Source organism: Bombina bombina, chromosome 11, assembly GCF_027579735.1.
Source record: "Bombina bombina isolate aBomBom1 chromosome 11, aBomBom1.pri, whole genome shotgun sequence".
Lineage (NCBI taxonomy): Eukaryota > Metazoa > Chordata > Amphibia > Anura > Bombinatoridae > Bombina > Bombina bombina.
The window spans coordinates 38,344,274-38,361,526 of NC_069509.1; the positions used below are offsets into that span (position 1 = coordinate 38,344,274).

Below are 17,253 nucleotides of genomic sequence, written 5' to 3' on the forward strand. Positions count from 1 at the left end.
ATTAACCCCTAAAAAAATGCACAGACAGCAAAAAAGTACAGCTATGCAACTGCCAGTGATTTATAGCGATCACTGGCAAGCTAGGGGTTAATGGCTCTGAAAATTAAATTAAATTAACTAAATTAATTAACTAAATTAACTAGCAAAAAAGTACAGCTATGCTACTGCCAGTGATTTATAGCGATCACTGGCAAGCTAGGGGTTAATGGCTCTGAAAATTAAATTAAATTAACTAAATGTTTCTGAAAAGAGCCTTTGGGTTTTTAAAAAATTACAACAACAAAATTAACCCCTAAAAAAATGCACAGACAGCAAAAAAGTACAGCTATGCAACTGCCAGTGATTTATAGCGATCACTGGCAAGCTAGGGGTTAATGGCTCTGAAAATTAAATTAAATTAACTAAATGTTTCTGAAAAGAGCCTTTGGGTTTTTAAAAAATTACAACAACAAAATTAACCCCTAAAAAAAATGCACAGACAGCAAAAAAGTACAGCTATGCAGCTGCCAGTGATTTATAGCGATCACTGGCAAGCTAGGGGTTAATGGCTCTGAAAATTAAATTAAATTAACTAAATGTTTCTGAAAAGAGCCTTTGGGTTTTTAAAAAATTACAACAAAATTAACCCCTAAAAAAATGCACAGACAGCAAAATGCAGCAAAAAAAAAGTGCACCTATGCTACTGCCAGTGATATATAGTGATCACTGGCAAGCTAGGGGTTAATGGCTCTGAAAATTAAATTAAATTAACTAAATGTTTCTGAAAAGAGCCTTTGGGTTTTTAAAAAATTATAACAACAAAATTAACCCCTAAAAAAATGCACAGACAGCAAAATGCAGCAAAAAAAAAGTGCACCTATGTTACTGCCAGTGATATATAGTGATCACTGGCAAGCTAGGGGTTAATGGCTCTGAAAAGAGCCTTTGGTTCTATATTTTTTAACAAATAAAAGAAATAAATCTCTCTCTCTGCTAAATACAGGTCTCTCTCTCTCTCCAACAAAATGGCAAGTGAGGAGAGGGAGGGAGATCCACACTGATCATAGTCAATATTTACAAATATTGACATGATCAGACAAATGGGGTATTTTATTATTATTATTTTTTTTAGGGTGGGAGGCTCAGATTGGGTGACCCTAGCTTGCCCCTATGATGAGGCAGGCTAGGGACACCCCCAGAGGCCCCATGATGCACTGGGCATCGCCATCTTGGATGCCTAGTGAAGGGGGAGGGGGGGGGCTATTTAGGGCTTTTTTTTTAATATACGTTTTTTTTTTTTTTTTATTATTACTTTTATTTTATAACTAACTAAGTGCCTCGACCCACCGAGGCACTTAGCACACAATCAGAGCATCGGAAGCGTGTCCGATCGCTTCCGATGCTCTGAAACACTGCCGGGGTCCACGTGGAGCGAAACCGGAAGTGATCACTCGTGGGGGAGTGATCAATCCGGTCCCGGCACTCGGGAACAGTATTGCAGGATGCCTAGACCTCAAGGCAAGCCTGCAATACTGTTAGAGCAGCTGGAAGCGATTCCGATCGCTTCCAGTGCTCTGTTAAACCGACGACGTATGCCATACGTCCTCGGTCGTTAAGTGCTTTTTTTTTGAGGACGTATGGCATACGTCGTCGGTCGTTAAGGGGTTAAGTATGCTACAGTTTGCATCACCTTTGTGCTTACTAAAAAGTGATTTGTTAGATTATTGAAAAAAACTAATTTAAATATGCTCTTAGACTGCTCACAACAAACAAAATTAATGTGAACATAATCAAGGGAGTATATCTCTGGATTACTTTGTAATTGCAAAATTACCATTTTTTTATAGAGATTGTTCTGCCAATGCAGTGCTTAATTATACAAATGTAAAACTACACATTCTAATGTGCATATGAAAGAGCACTATGTGAGTGTTACAATATTTGTTACAAAGATTAAAGGATATGAAACACAAACATACAATTTTAAGAAAGTTTCCAATTTACTTCTATTATCAAATTTGATGAAGAGATACCTAGGTAGAGGTCTGGAACGCTACATGGCAGGAAAATAGTGCTGCCCTCTAGTGTTCTTGCAAATGAATAACATTCTTGCAAAACTGCTGCTATATACTGCTCCAAACATGTGCACGCTCCTGAGCTTAGGTTCCTGCTTTTCAACAAAAGATACCAAGAGAATAAAGAGACCTTGATAAAAGAAGTAAATTAGAAAGTTGTTTCAAATTGCTGCTCTATCCGAATCATGAAAGAAAAATGATGGCTTTCATGTTCCTTTAAGGGAAATGTGTTCATTTTGACCATAACAAGAAACATATGTTTGTATATGACAGGGACATCCGACAACTCCCATAGCTCTGCTGGTGAGAGAGAATCACACCGGTCACCTCACAAGTATAAACATATTGTTTCCACCCATGAATATATAGATGTATTTAATAAACATTACAAAATATTCTCTTTTGGATACAAAAAAAAATATTTCAATGTCCTTTTGATTACTGATATTTATTCATTGCTGACTCTTCCACTGCCCCACAAAGGTTGGAACTTAGAATGTTTATCACAGCCGTGAGAACACAGATCCTGCAACATGCTACACAATTATTGCTTGATCAGTGCAGAAGCTCATTTATATTAGTTCCTAATTGGTCACCGGAAAGATTAAGATAAAAATGCTCAGGGTTTTTAGGGGGTTTACCCCTGGAATGCACAAAAATGCAAATTTCACTAACATCTTTAAAATATTTTATTTTGCATACAGATTGTTGGCGGTGCAGTCCTTCATTAGGCATAGATTAAAAAAAGCAAAACCTTATAGAGTCCAGAGGCATAAATCTTAGAGATTGTGACATAAATCTTAAAGATGTGACATAAATCTTAGAGATTGTGACATAAATCTTAGAGATGTGACATAAATCTTATAGATGTGACATAAATCTTATAGATTGTGACATAAATCTTATAGATGTGACATAAATCTTATAGATGTGATATAAATCTTAGAGATTGTGACATAAATCTTAGAGATTGTGACATAAATCTTAGAGATTGTGACATAAATCTTAGAGATGTGACATAAATCTTAGAGATTGTGACATAAATCTTAGAGATTGTGGCATAAATCTTATAGATGTGACATAAATCTTAGAGATGTGACATAAATCTTAGAGATGTGACATAAATCTTAGAGATGTGACATAAATCTTAGAGATTGTGACATAAATCTTAGAGATTGTGACATAAATCTTAGAGATTGTGGCATAAATCTTAGAGATTGTGGCATAAATCTTATAGATGTGACATAAATCTTAGAGATGTGACATAAATCTTATAGATGTGACATAAATCTTAGAGATGTGACATAAATCTTAGAGATTGTGACATAAATCTTAGAGATGTGACATAAATCTTAGAGATTGTGACATAAATCTTAGAGATGTGACATAAATCTTAGAGATTGTGACATAAATCTTATAGATGTGACATAAATCTTAGAGATGTGACATAAATCTTAGAGATTGTGACATAAATCTTAGAGATGTGACATAAATCTTAGAGATGTGGCATAAATCTTATATATGTGACATAAATCTTAGAGATGTGACATAAATCTTATAGATGTGACATAAATCTTAGAGATGTGACATAAATCTTAGAGATTGTGACATAAATCTTATAGAGGTGACATAAATCTTATAGATTGTGACATAAATCTTATAGATGTGACATAAATCTTATAGATGTGACATAAATCTTAGAGATTGTGATCTATTTACTAAAACAAACCCATCCCCCATAAAGATAATTAAAGGGCCAGAACGCCAGAATTAAACGTTTATGATGTAGCTAGACCATGCAATTTTAAACAACTTTCCAATTTGCTTCTATTATCAAATTAGCTTCATTCTCTTGATATCCTTTATTGAAGTGCATACCCAGGTAGTCTCAGGAGCTGTAATGCAGTATTAGGTACTGGCTGCTGATTGGTGGCTGCACATATAAGCCTCTTGTCATTGGCTCACTTTCAACAAAGGATACCAAAAGAAGAAAGCATACTTCATAATACAAGTAAATTAGTAAGTTGTTTATAATTGCACTCTCTGGGGCCGATTTATCAAGGGCCGAATGGCCCCTGATTCCGTGCGAGCCTTCAGACTCACCGGAAACAGCAGTTATGAAGCAGCGGTCTTAAAGTAAACACAGCACATTTGCAAAATCAACAAATGCAAGATAACAAGACAATACAATAACATTTACTCTGTAGTAGATTCTTTTCTAACACATTTCAAAGTTATGTATATTTCCACTCCCCCTGTACCATGTGATAGCAATCAGCCAATCACAAATGCATATACGTATAGTCTGAGTTCTTGCACATGCTCAGTAGGAGCTGGTGACTCAAAAAGTGTAAATATAATAGACTGTGCAAATTTTTTTTAATGGAAGTAAATTGGAAAGTTGTTTAAAATGACATGCTGTATCCGAATCATGAAAATGTAATAAAACCTGAGTGGCTGCCTCTAAGCTGCGGACATCAATCCGCCTGATCCTATACGATCGGTTTGATTGACACCCCCTGCTAGCAAATCTGCAGGGGGCGGCATTGCACAAGCAGTTCACTAGAACTGCTTGTGAAATGTTAAATGCAGAGAGCGTATGCTGTCAGCATTCAGCAATGTCTGTCGGATACGCTACAGCCGTCATGTCGGACAGACATTGATACATCGGCCCCATAGTCTGAATCATGAGTTATTCTTGACTTTACTGTCCCCGTTTAAGCATTTCAGCTCGTGCGCTTCTCTTCTATATAAGACACAGATTATAGTCTGAATCATGAGTTATTCTTGACTTTACTGTCTCCGTTTAAGCATTTCAGCTCGTGCGCTTCTCTTCTATATAAGACACAGATTTTTATATAAAAAATAGTCACCATTTGGAAAAATTACAAAATAATAATTTGAAAGTTCAGTTGTGTTGGCTTTATATAAAACAATAGTCTAGAAATAAAATAGCATATGATGCTATTGCTTCACAGTTGTGTTCGGAAGTTCAGTCCGGTACCCTGCATTTTCCTTTTGTATTCCTCATCAAAGACGATATTCTGAGCCACCAAGAAATGGTTTTTCCAATCACCCACAGTCCCTGAAACACAACAAAATGATACAATGCTATCAATATCCATAGAAAAGTGCTCAACTAGAAAACAAACTAAATGACACAGTGGTGCCTGCCCTTTGTTTACCCCCATAAGGTTACAGTTCCAAGTGACATGATTTAAAGCAGTGTTCTTCAAGTACCCCCAACAGGCCAGGTTTTTATTATAGCTGAACCAATGCACAGGTGAAGTAATCAGCTGATCAGTAACCATGGTTACTAACCTGCTCTAACCCATCAACTGATTATTTCACCTGTGCACTGGTTCAGCTATAATGAAAACCTGGCCCGTTGGGGGTACTTGAGGAATGCTTTATAGAACATGCAATTCATTTCTGTTAACTATTGGCTTTGTTCCCTTTGTGTCCTTTGTTGAAAAGCATACCTAAGTATTCTTGGGACTAGCATTGCACTACTGGGTGCTAGCTGCTGATTGGTGGCTGCACATCTATGCCTCTTGTCATTGTCTCCCTTGTCTTAATTTGTTGCTCCTGTTTATTATACAATTGTTGCCCTCCTAACGTTGCTGATAACCATCACTTAAAGGGAGATGAAACCCAACATTTTTCTTTCATGATTTAGGTAGAACGTACAATTTTAAACAACTTTCCAGTTTACTTTTATCATCAAATTTGCTTCATTCTCTTGGCATCATTTGTTGAAGGAGCAGCAATGCACTACTAGTTTCTAACTGAACACATGAGTGAGCCAATGACAATCTGCATATATGCAGCCACCAATCAGCAGCTAGAACCTGCTGCTCCTGAGCTTACCTAGATAAACCTTTCAGCAAAGGATAACAAGAGAAGGAAGCAAATTAAATAATGAAATAAATTGGAAAGTTGTTTAAAATTGTATGCTCTGTCTAAATCATGAAGTCTAATAATTTCTTAACTGCCCCTTTAATATGCAGAAGATCTCATTGCTACCTCTATCTCTTAGGTCCTTGGCCTGCAACTTTGAACTTAAACTAATTGAAGGTATTATTTGTGCTTTCCACAAGGATACATATATGTTTTCATCTTTTTTCCATTGAACTTTACAGTGATGATAAACTTTCTCCTATGTATAATCAGATCTGGAATGTTAGCGATATTTTATATGGAGTTTAATTAATCAGTTGTAATGAAGATGCGCTATAACTTACTTTTAATGTAAAGCTCAAATTTAAATACCCAGCGCCCCACTTCAAAAGTATTTTTTTTTTGTGTGAGCTAATGGTTTGAGCTGTTCTCCAAATGGCGCTACAACCATACAAAAAAATAATAACGTGCGTGCCATATGGCTAGAGCGCTGATTTGAGAACCTTTCAAACCGTTTGCTCACAAAAATATTAGTTTTAAAGTGGGCAGCCGGAGCGCAGGGTATTTGAATTTCATCACTACATTAAAAGCAAGTTATAGCGCATCTTCATTACAACTGAATTAAACTCCATCTAAAATATTGCTAACATTCCAGATCTGTTTATACAACGGGGTAAGTTTATCATCACGTTAAACCCTTCATGGCAGGACCAAGTGTTTAACATTGGAACGTGCTTGAAAAATTAAATCAAGTGATTGTTGATGCAGTCACAGGATTTCAAGGCCCGGATCAAATCAGGAGGGCTGCCTACGATGCTGGGCACGCCCCCGGTCCGATTTGCCATTACATGAAAGGAGGAGACTGCAGGATGACAAAAAGGGTAGGACGTTCCATGATGTCCTAACGGCGTTAAAGCCCAGTGGCTTGGAACTTAGTAATGGAATAGAACATCCTAACGGTGTGAATCAGTTAAAGGGCTATAATAGAAAAAAAAATGGCATGCTCTAATTCTTTATGGAATGTCATTTTAATACTATCAAGCACACAATGGTGCTGGGTTAACTCCCGCAACAGAAGAGGTACCACTTGAAACCTGCAGAGCACTGGTGGTCCTGAGTAGACTGTTTATATACAATCAACATCTGTTATTCTTCTTTAAAGGGATAGTAAATGCCAAAAAATGTTACTGTTCAGAAATATAGATAATCCCTTTATTACCCATTTCCCAGTTTTGCATAACCAACACATTTAATATATGTTTTTCCTCTGTGATTACCTTGTATCTAAGCCTCTGCAGGCTGCACCCTTATTTCAGTTCTTTTGACAGACTTGCATTTCAGGTAATTATTACTGACTCTTAAAGCACTTCACGTGCATGAGAACAAACACTAACGCTGCTATGCATAGTATTGTGGTTTTATGTGAAATGAGGCTGTTTTTCACTGTAACTCTACACTTCTCAATCTCTAGTATTGTAATTAAAAAAAGTTGAAAGGTATAAAAATGATCTAGTAGTAGAAGATGGGGGAAAAAAGAGGAATGGAGCACAATAAACTATGTAAAGGGAAAGTGAGAAATACCGCTCAAAAGAGAGAAATATAAACATTCAGAAGGAAGACTTCCTATTGCTGGACTTGACGCACTACTCAGTAGACAAATAAGAAGTCCAATAGTACCTTTTCTCAGAAATGGAGAGATGGACTGGTCAAATACAACATTTGGTAGAACACTGAAGTTTGTCATAGGGTTTTCTTTCATGGCCTGGAAGGTAGTGTGGTGATAAATCTTCTCTACAACTTCCTCCGAAAGATCTTTTCCAATAAACTTCATCAATTTCCTGATCTCACGTCTTAGGTCCTGTCCAAAGGTTGGAGAAACGGAAGATTTAATCATAGCACCAAATGTTAAGTACACAGCTTTCATCAAGCAACTTTTTCCTACCTCAATCATGTCTTCATAGAAGACAAAGAGTATTTGGTGTTTGTCCTTTACCTTCCACCAGCCAATGACGTGGTCAAACCAACTTCCCCAGGGCACTGCAGGTGAAATACTCTCGGTTACTAAAGTGGTCAACTCAAGGTTTAGAGCAGATAGTTATGTTTTGACATATAGGCATAGCTTTTTATTAACAAAAATTCAGAATTGTACTTTTTAAATCTAATTTATCTTATTGAACCTCAGACAAAATTTAGTTATGAGTTTACTTTTCATCCTTAACACTAATTTTGTGTGACATCCCAATTTATCCCAAACAATGAAAAAAAGTGTACACCATTATAGTGTCACCTAAATAAAACAGTAGATACTGTATATGCAATCATAAAGATCTTATGTTTACTATAGTACCCCAATATAGGCAAATATCCTTGTTTAGAATCACTCTTCTACAGGATCATATATTTACCATTAAACCAAAGGACACTTTTTTATATTTAGAAATCTGAATTGCAGAATAAATGTTAATATGACAACAAAATGTTTATTTCCATAGACTTACACTGCCGTATATACAATCCCATAGACTTACACTGCAGTATATTTATTCCTATAGACTTACACTGCCGTATATACAATCCCATAGACTTACACTGCAGTATATTTATTCCTATAGACTTACACTGCCATATATACAATCCCATAGACTTACACTGCAGTATATTTATTCCTATAGACTTACACTGCCGTATATACAATCCCATAGACTTACACTGCAGTATATTAATTCCTATAGACTTACACTGCAGTTTATGAGAATCAACATTTAAATGTCATTTTAATAGGATCCTAATTGCTATTAATATATCGTACCTCTTAACTAATACTCAAATTTACAATATAGTATAAAAATATTACCATTGATAGTGCTGTCTAGCCGGTGTCCCTATGCACTTCCCCAGGACACAACATAAGCGTATTCGATTTGGAGTGGGCAGTTTTGATAGGACAAAATTGAAAAGTGCATTCATGGGTGCATTTCAATTGTGAAAGAAACAATATACTTCCATTAGCAAAAATGTTTCTAGTAAAAGCTATTGTTTTTCAGCGGCATACACACATATGCTGTGAGCGACCGTGCACCAGTGTTCAAGCTCAGAGAGCTGAGGGTGCTGTATATTATGCATGTGAAGACTTTGGCCTCTATTTATCAAGCCGTCAACCGCAAATACGCTGGAATTCCACAGCGTATTTGTGGCGAGGCTGATTCGCCATAGTTATCAAGCCCTACAGACCGGCAAAAGTAGAATCTAGTGACGTAACCTACGATCCGCCGGACTCAGTCCGACACAGATCGATGGTTACGTCACTCCAGATGTTCCGAACGCAAGTTTGGCACAATCTGACTACTTTTGGAAGTTATCAAAGAACAACCAGGTACGCTCGCCACTATTCCGGCCCAGCGTACCTGGTGTTCAATCCGCCACCCTGGATGCGGCGGATCCCATAGGAATCAATGGGAGTCTCACAGCAGCGAGAGCTCATGTTTGCTGCTGCCCAATATCCCATTGATTCCTATGGGAAGTGTCTGCACCTAACACCCTAACATGTACCCCGAGTCTAAGCACCCCTAATCTGCCCCCCTACACTGCCGCCACCTACTTTATACTTATCAACCCCTAAAACGCTGCCCCGACACCGCCGCCACCTACATTATACATATTAACCCCTAAGCCGCGGCTCCCGGACCCCGCCGCAAATATAATAAATTTATTAACCCCTAAATCGCCGCTCCCGGACCCCGTCGCCACCTACATTATACCTATTAACCCCTAATCTGCCGCCCCCTATACCGCCGCCACCTACATAAAGTTATTAACCCCTATCCTGCTGCTCCCGGACTCCGCCGCAAATAAAATAATTGTTTAACCCCTAAATCCTCGTCCCTTGAATTCCGATTGGCTGATAGGATTCTATCAGCCAATAGGAATTAAGGTAGGAAACAGACAATAGATCGGAACAGCCAATAGAATGCGAGGTCAATCCTATTGGCTGATCCAATCAGCGAATCGGATTGAACTTCAATCCGATTGGCTGATTGCATCAGCCAATCAGATTTTTCCTACCTTAATTCCGATTGGCTTATAGAATCCTATCAGCCAATCAGAATTCAAGGGACGCCATCTTGGATGACATCATTTAAAAGGAACCTTCATTCAGTGTTAGGACGTCGAAGAAGAGGATGGCTCCGCGTCGGCTGGATTGAAGATGGACCCGCTCCGATTGATTGAAGATAGAAGATGCCGCTTGGATGAAGACTTCTGCCGCTTGGAGGACCTCTTCTGCCCAGATTCGATGAAGACTTCTGGCCGGATCGGATAAAGACTTGTGCCCGGCTGGGTGAAGACGGCTCAAGGTAGGGTGATCTTCAATGGGGTAGTGTTAGGTTTTTTTAAGGGGGGATTGGGTGGGTTTTAGAGTAAGGTTGGGTGTGGGTGGTGGGTTTTAATGTGGGTGGGGTTGTATTTCTTTTTTTTACAGGTAAAAGAGCTGATTACTTTGGGGCAATTCCCTGTAAAAAGGCCCTTTTAAGGGCAATTTGTAATTTAGTTTAGGGTAGGGAATTTTATTATTTTGGGGGGCTTTTTTATTTTATTAGGGTGCTTATATTAGCTGTAATTAGTTTAAACTTCTTGCAATTTTTTCCCCCTGTAATTTAGAGTTTTTTTTTGTAATTTTAGTTATTTTAATTTAATTGTAGGTAATTGTATTTAATTAATTTAATTTATTTAATGATAGTGTAGTGTTAGGTGTAATTGTAACTTAAGTTAGGATTTATTTTACAGTTAATTTTGTATTTATTTTAGCTAGGTAGCTATTAAATAGTTAATAACTATTTAATAGCTATTGTACCTAGTTAAAATAAATACAAACCTGCCTGTAAAATAAAAATAAACCCTAAGATAGATACAAATGTAACTATTAGTTATATTGTAGCTAGCTTGGGGTTTATTTTATAGGTAAGTATTTAGTTTTAAATAGGAATAATTTAGTTAATAATAGTAATTTTATTTAGATGTATTTAAATTATATGTAAGTTAGGGGTGTTAGGGTTAGACTTAGGTTTAGGGGTTAATTCATTTAATATAGTGGCGGCGGTGTAGGGGATATAGATTAGGGGTTAATCAATGTAATGTAGGTGGCGGCGGTGTAGGGGGGCAGGACAGTGCCGTGCAGTGAGGTCAGAGGCAGGTGAGGCAATGGCTAGGATATGCCTTCATTCTTTAGATATCCTTTGTTGAAGAAATAGCAATGTACATGGGTGAGCCAATCACATGAGGTATCTATTGTGCAGCCACCAATCAGCAGCTACTGGGCATATTTAGATATCATTTTCAACAAAGGATATCAAGAGAATGAAGGAAATGAGATATTAGATGTAAATTGGACAGAGGGGGTGGGAGAGACAGGGAGAGAGATATAGAGAGACAGAGGGGAGAGAGAGACACAAATAGAGACAGAGGGGAGAGAGACAGAGAAAGAGACCATGGGGGAGAATGAGACATGTAAGGAGAGAGACAGAGGGGGTGGGAGAGACAGGGAGAGAGAGATGGATAGAGAGAGACAGAGGGGGAGAGGGAGAGAAATAGAGAGACGGGGGAGAGAGAGAGAGAGAGAGAGACAGACAGAGGGGGAGGGAGAAAGGGAGAGACAGAGGGTGAGGGAGAGAGAGAGAGAAAGAGAGAGACAGAGGGGAGAAAAATGGAGAGAGAGAGAGAGACAGAGGGGATAGAGAGAGAGACAGAGGGGATAGAGAGAGAGACAGAGGGGATAGAGAGAGAGACAGAGGGGATAGAGAGAGAGACAGAGGGGATAGAGAGAGAGAGAGAGAGACAGAGGGGATAGAGAATGAGACAGAGGGAGAGGGATAAGGAGACAGAGGGGGAGGGATAGAGAGAGAGGGGAGAGAGAGGGAGAGGGGAGAGAGAGAGACAGAGGGGATAGAGAGAGACAGAGGGGATAAAAAGAGACAGAGGGGATAAAAAGAGACAGAGGGAGAGGGATAAAGAGACAGAGGGGGAGGGATAGGAGACAGAGGGGGAGGGATAGGAGACAGAGGGGGAAGGATAGGAGACAGAGGGGGAAGGATAGGAGACATAGGGGGAGGAATAGGAGACAGAGGGGGAGGGAGGGAGAGACAGAAGAGAGAGAGACAGAGGGGATAGAGAGACAGAGGGAGAGGGATAGAGAGACAGAGGGAGAGGTATAGAGAGACAGAGGGGGAGGTATAGGAGACAGAGGGGGAGGGGAGAGAGACAGAGGGGGAGGGGGGAGGGAGACAGAGGGGGAGGGGGGAGAGACAGGGAGGGAGGGGGAGAGAGACAGGGAGGGAGGGGGAGAGAGACAGGGAGGGAGGGAGGGGGAGAGAGACAGGGAGGGAGGGAGGGAGGGAGGGAGAGAGACAGGGAGGGAGGGGGAGAGAGACAGGGAGGGAGGGGGAGAGAGACAGGGAGGGAGGGGGGGAGACAGACAGGGAGGGAGGGGGGGGGGAGAGAGACAGGGAGGGGGGGGAGAGAGACAGGGAGGGAGGGGGGGGGAGAGAGACAGGGAGGGAGGGAGGGGGGGGGAGAGAGACAGGGAGGGAGGGGGGGAGAGAGACAGGGAGGGAGGGAGGGAGGGGGAGAGAGACAGGGAGGGAGAGAGACAGGGAGGGAGGGAGGGGGAGAGAGACAGGGAGGGGGAGAGAGACAGGGAGGGAGGGAGGGGGAGAGAGACAGGGAGGGTGGGGGAGAGAAACAGGGAGGGTGGGGGAGAGAGACAGGGAGGGTGGGGGAGAGAGACAGGGAGGGTGGGGGAGAGAGACAGGGAGGGAGGGGGAGAGACAGAGGGAGAGGGGGGAGACACAGGGAGAGGGGGAGAGACACAGGGGAGGGGGGGAGAGACACAGGGGAGGGGGGGAGAGACACAGGGGAGGGGGGGAGAGAGACAGGGGAGGGGGAGACAGTATTGTTGTTATGGTGGTGAGACTCACTCAAGTGTTCATTTTGTTCCACGTTGCCCATAGCCTCATATTTAATTTATCTATTTTTAATAAGAAGCCCCCATCTTGCTTCACAGAAAGCTATCTCAGTGCAGTCAAATACGTTGTTTAAAATAAATCTCATATCAGTAACTTACTTCACCACTTACTAGCACTAAGCACGGCAGCTGCACTGCCGCTGCCAGCACCGGGAATGCATCATCTACTATTCCCTGAGCACCCACTGGTTGCATTGATCAAGATCTCCTATCTGTGCACAAATAACATGTGCTGTCTGCATATACAGCGCTTATTGATTGTTGCTATAACGATACCTGTATTTACTAGAGTGGACGTGGTATATTGGTATGTAAAATAATTATAGTGCTGCTGCTTTTATTTGCAGTGCCGCAGCTCTCAGCCTCTCACTTTACTGACCTGACACTGACCGTTGGGCGGCACCGGCACTGACTGGACTGGGTGTGTGGGCACTGGGCAGCATCTGAGTTCCGGTCCGGAATTGTCCACTGACAAGTGAAAGCCTCAGCCTGGTCTGGTGGTCCAATGGCGGGCTAAGGGCTGAAGAGAGTGAGAGACCGATCACACCACATGACAGTAGGTGTACGTGAGTCATTTACGCGCTCTCTCCACCCGACAGATAGACCTCGGCTCAACGTGACGTCACTCAAGCAAAAGAGTACTCAGCGCTGATTGATTGGCTGGGGCCGGCTCAGAGGCTTTTAGAAAGCAGCCTCTTAGGAGCGATATGAGCCGCAAACTAAGAGACTTAAACACTTGGTGGCAGTCTCTGTGCGGCCCATATGAAACTTCCTCTAAGACATCAATATTGCGCAAAGGGAGGGGAGCTTAACGGCTCACAGCCTCACCTTCCTTGCGCAATATTGATGCGTATGAATTACAAATAGTATATTTAATCATTCATTGCAGCTATGTTGGCGGTGGTGGAGGGGGGGGGTAGGGGTATTTAGTTGGGATACCAAACAAATTTTTTATAAAAAATGAAAAAAATATATTTTTTTTTATTAAAGATTATGACAAAAAGCTGTAGTTACACACATAGGACAGGTGAGGCGCTGCCTCACCTGCCTCCTATGACTGCACGTCCCTGGGGCAGGATAGGGGTTAATAAATGTAATGTAGGTGGCGGCAGGCTCTGGGTGTGGCTGTTAAGGGTTTAAACAATTTATTTATTTGCGGCGGGCTCCGGGAGCGGCGGTTTAGGGGTTAAACAATTATTTTATTTGTGGCGGGGTCCGGGAGCAGCAGGATAGGGGTTAATAACTTTATGTAGGTGGCGGCGGTATAGGGGGCGGCAGATTAGGGGTTAATAGGTATAATGTAGGTGGCGGCGGGGTCCGGGAGCGGTGGCTTAGGGGTTAATATATTTATTATAGTTGCGGCAGGGTCTGGGAGCGGCGGTTTAGGGGTTGATATATTTATTAGAGTTGCGGCGGGGTCCGGGAGTGGCGGTTTAGGGGTCAATAACTTTATTTAGTTGCGGGGGGCTCCGGGAGCGGCAGTTTAGGGGGTATAACTATATAGTATAGTGTGGGTGCTTAGTGACAGGCTAGCAAGAAAGCTGCGAATAAGCCGATGAGCAGCGAGATTGATGACTGTCAGTTAACAACAGTCCGCTGCTCATCGCACCGTACTTGGTGCGCGACTTTTTGACAGTTTTCTTGATAAATTTGGCGAACGTATTCAGGTACGCGGCGGCGATGTTAGGCGAGCGTATTGGGGCCGGCAAATGCAGGAAAGTAGACAACTTGTTAAATAGAGGCCTTTGTGTCATAAAAGCGATTGCTGACTTTCTGAGAAGGTGTAGTGTTTGATTACTGATGCATGGACCCTCACAGCATATCTGTGTATGCCTCTAAAAACGAGTTATAACTTTTACTAGAATCATTTTTGATAATGGAAATATGTTGCAAATTTCATTCTTTTTAAATTCAAATGCACCCATGAACATATTAATTTCGACCTTTCCAATTCTGAACCACCCACTTTATAATTGTTGTTAAAAAACAAAATGCAGCTGCCAGGAGGTGGACGTGGGAACCAGCTGCTTTCAAAGGTAACATTTTTGGAATATACTGCAACATTGAATAATATTTAATTAATAGATTGTTATTTAAAAATGCATCATAGATTAATAGCATTTTGGATTCTACTCGAGGAATTTTGTTTTATGTTATTATCTTGACTACTTTGTTTCCACACACATAACCCCCCCCCAAACAAATATATAGGGGTAGATTTACTAAATGTCGAGTGGACATGATTTGCTATTGACATCGCTAAATGCCGGTGTCAGCATACGTATCGGGATGATTTCAATCTGCCACCTAAAAGGTGGCAAACAGGTTAAAAAGACAGTCTAGTGAAATTAAACTTTCATGATTCAGATAAAAAGTGCAATTTTAAACAACTTTCCAATTGACTTTTATCATTAAATTTGCTTTGTTCCCTTGGTGGTATTTTTGAAAAGCTAAACCTAAGCAGGCTCAAACTGATTTCTAAAACCGCCTCTGAGCTCAGAGTATTTTGAAAGTTTTTCACAGTTAGACAGTAATAGTTCATGTGTGTCATATAGCTAACATTGTTCTCACGCCCGTGGAGTTATTTAGGAGTCTGCACTGATTGGTTAAACTTTATACCTGTCAAAAGCACTGAGATAATGGGGCAGTCTGCAGAGGCTTAGATACAAGGCAATCACAGAGGTAAAACATATATTAATATAACTGTGCTGGTTATGCAGAACTGGGAAATGGGTAATAACGGGATTAGCTATCTTTTTAAATAATAAACATTCTGATGTAGACTGTCCCTTTAAGGAGCCAGCGGTCTTATGACTGCTGCTTCTTAACGGCCTGAAACGACAGAGCTCCGAAGCATCATCCGCTGCTTCATAAATGGAGCCCATAAAATCAAATCAACATTTCTTTAGAATGAACAAAGTCTCCCAGTATTTTCTTATAACAATAACAAGATGGACTCTGGTCCAGCTGTTTGCTCACCGTCTCCAGAAAGAAAAGCTGAGAAATATTCATCCCACGTCCCTGGGTCTGGCAGACCTTTGTTCATCCGCTGGAAGTGGAAATAAGACACCATGCAGTCTTTGGCATTCCTGGCAACATAAACAACCTGTAAGGGAAGCCAAGTGGCGCAGTCAGTGCTAGCGGAACACTAAGTATCAGTTTAGCTGGAAACGCAATAGGGGAAATATTTGATAAGGTGATTAAAATTCTATGTTCTATATCCGATTCATGAATGAAAATGTTTGGGTTCTGTGTCCCTTTAAAGACTGATTGCTCACTGGCTGATAAGCAGAACTTTATTAGTTAGACAGTGATGCCTCACAAGCATAAAAAAAGTTGTTTTCTCAGCACAAAAAATTCTTTATTTAAAAAAAGTCAAAATGAAAATGTGCATCAGTGAATTTCAGCTTAAACAGAAGCGTATTTGCAATATATTTCCGCTAGTAAAAGTGCTTCTGGTAAAAGTTTTTCCGCGGCATATGCACATATGCTGAAAGTGCCCCGTGCACCAGTATTCAAACACGGCAATTTCTCAGAGAGTTACCGGTAGCTTGTATGAGACATAGAGGTCGATTTATGAAGCAGCGGAATATGCTGATAAAGACCCACTCTGCTTCAGGTCCGCCTGAAACGGACGTTAAGAAGCAGCGGTTGCAAGATCGCTGCTCCGTAACTCGTCCGTCACCTCTGAGGCGGCGGACAGCAATCCGTCCTATCGGATACGATCAGGATGATTGACATCCCCTTCTGGTGGCCGATTGGCCGCGAATGTGCAGGGGGCGGCATTGCACAAGTATTTCACTAGAACTGCTTGTGCAATGATAAATGCCGACAGCGTATGCAGTCAGCATTTATCGATGTGTGGCGGACATTGTTAAAGCGGCCCCATAGTCTTCACTCAAAAGTCTTCACAGACACAATACACAGCACCGCCAGCTCTCTGAGCTTGAATACATGTGCACAGGCCCTCAGAGCATATGTGAGTATGCCACTGAAAAACAGATAACTTTTCCTAGAAGTATTTTTGCTATTGGAAGTATATTGTGAAAATGCCTCTCTTTAAAATAGAAATGCCCAGTTCAATTTCTACCTTTTAATTCCTTTAAGCTAAATTCATAAGGAAATGCATGTTTGTGCACAACTGAAACCTGGTATTCATGTTCACCGGCTAACAGGGACACACTTCACTGTATTAGTGGACAGAGACAAACTTCTACACTCCTTAAAAGAAAAAAAGTGGGTTTATTCAGCATAAGAACATCTGTTTGGGGAAGAACTGGTATA

The 17,253-nt window shown here is 40.9% G+C and overlaps 1 protein-coding gene across 4 annotated transcripts in view; it reads right to left on the reverse strand.

Annotated features, from left to right (window-relative positions):
• Positions 1-2,725: 2,725 nt before the first annotated feature.
• The window catches only part of LOC128642255 (sulfotransferase 1C2), a 62,772-nt gene continuing 48,244 nt past the window's right edge, over positions 2,726-17,253 (reverse strand). For all 4 annotated transcript variants that reach the window (XM_053694959.1, XM_053694961.1, XM_053694958.1 and 1 more), the window contains 4 exons: positions 15,949-16,075; positions 7,897-7,991; positions 7,632-7,812; positions 2,726-5,139 (listed from right to left, as the gene is read on the reverse strand). In XM_053694959.1, the coding sequence (XP_053550934.1) occupies positions 5,027-5,139; positions 7,632-7,812; positions 7,897-7,991; positions 15,949-16,075 (516 nt within the window). In that variant the 3' untranslated portion in view covers positions 2,726-5,026. The remainder of the gene's footprint in view (positions 5,140-7,631; positions 7,813-7,896; positions 7,992-15,948; positions 16,076-17,253) is intronic.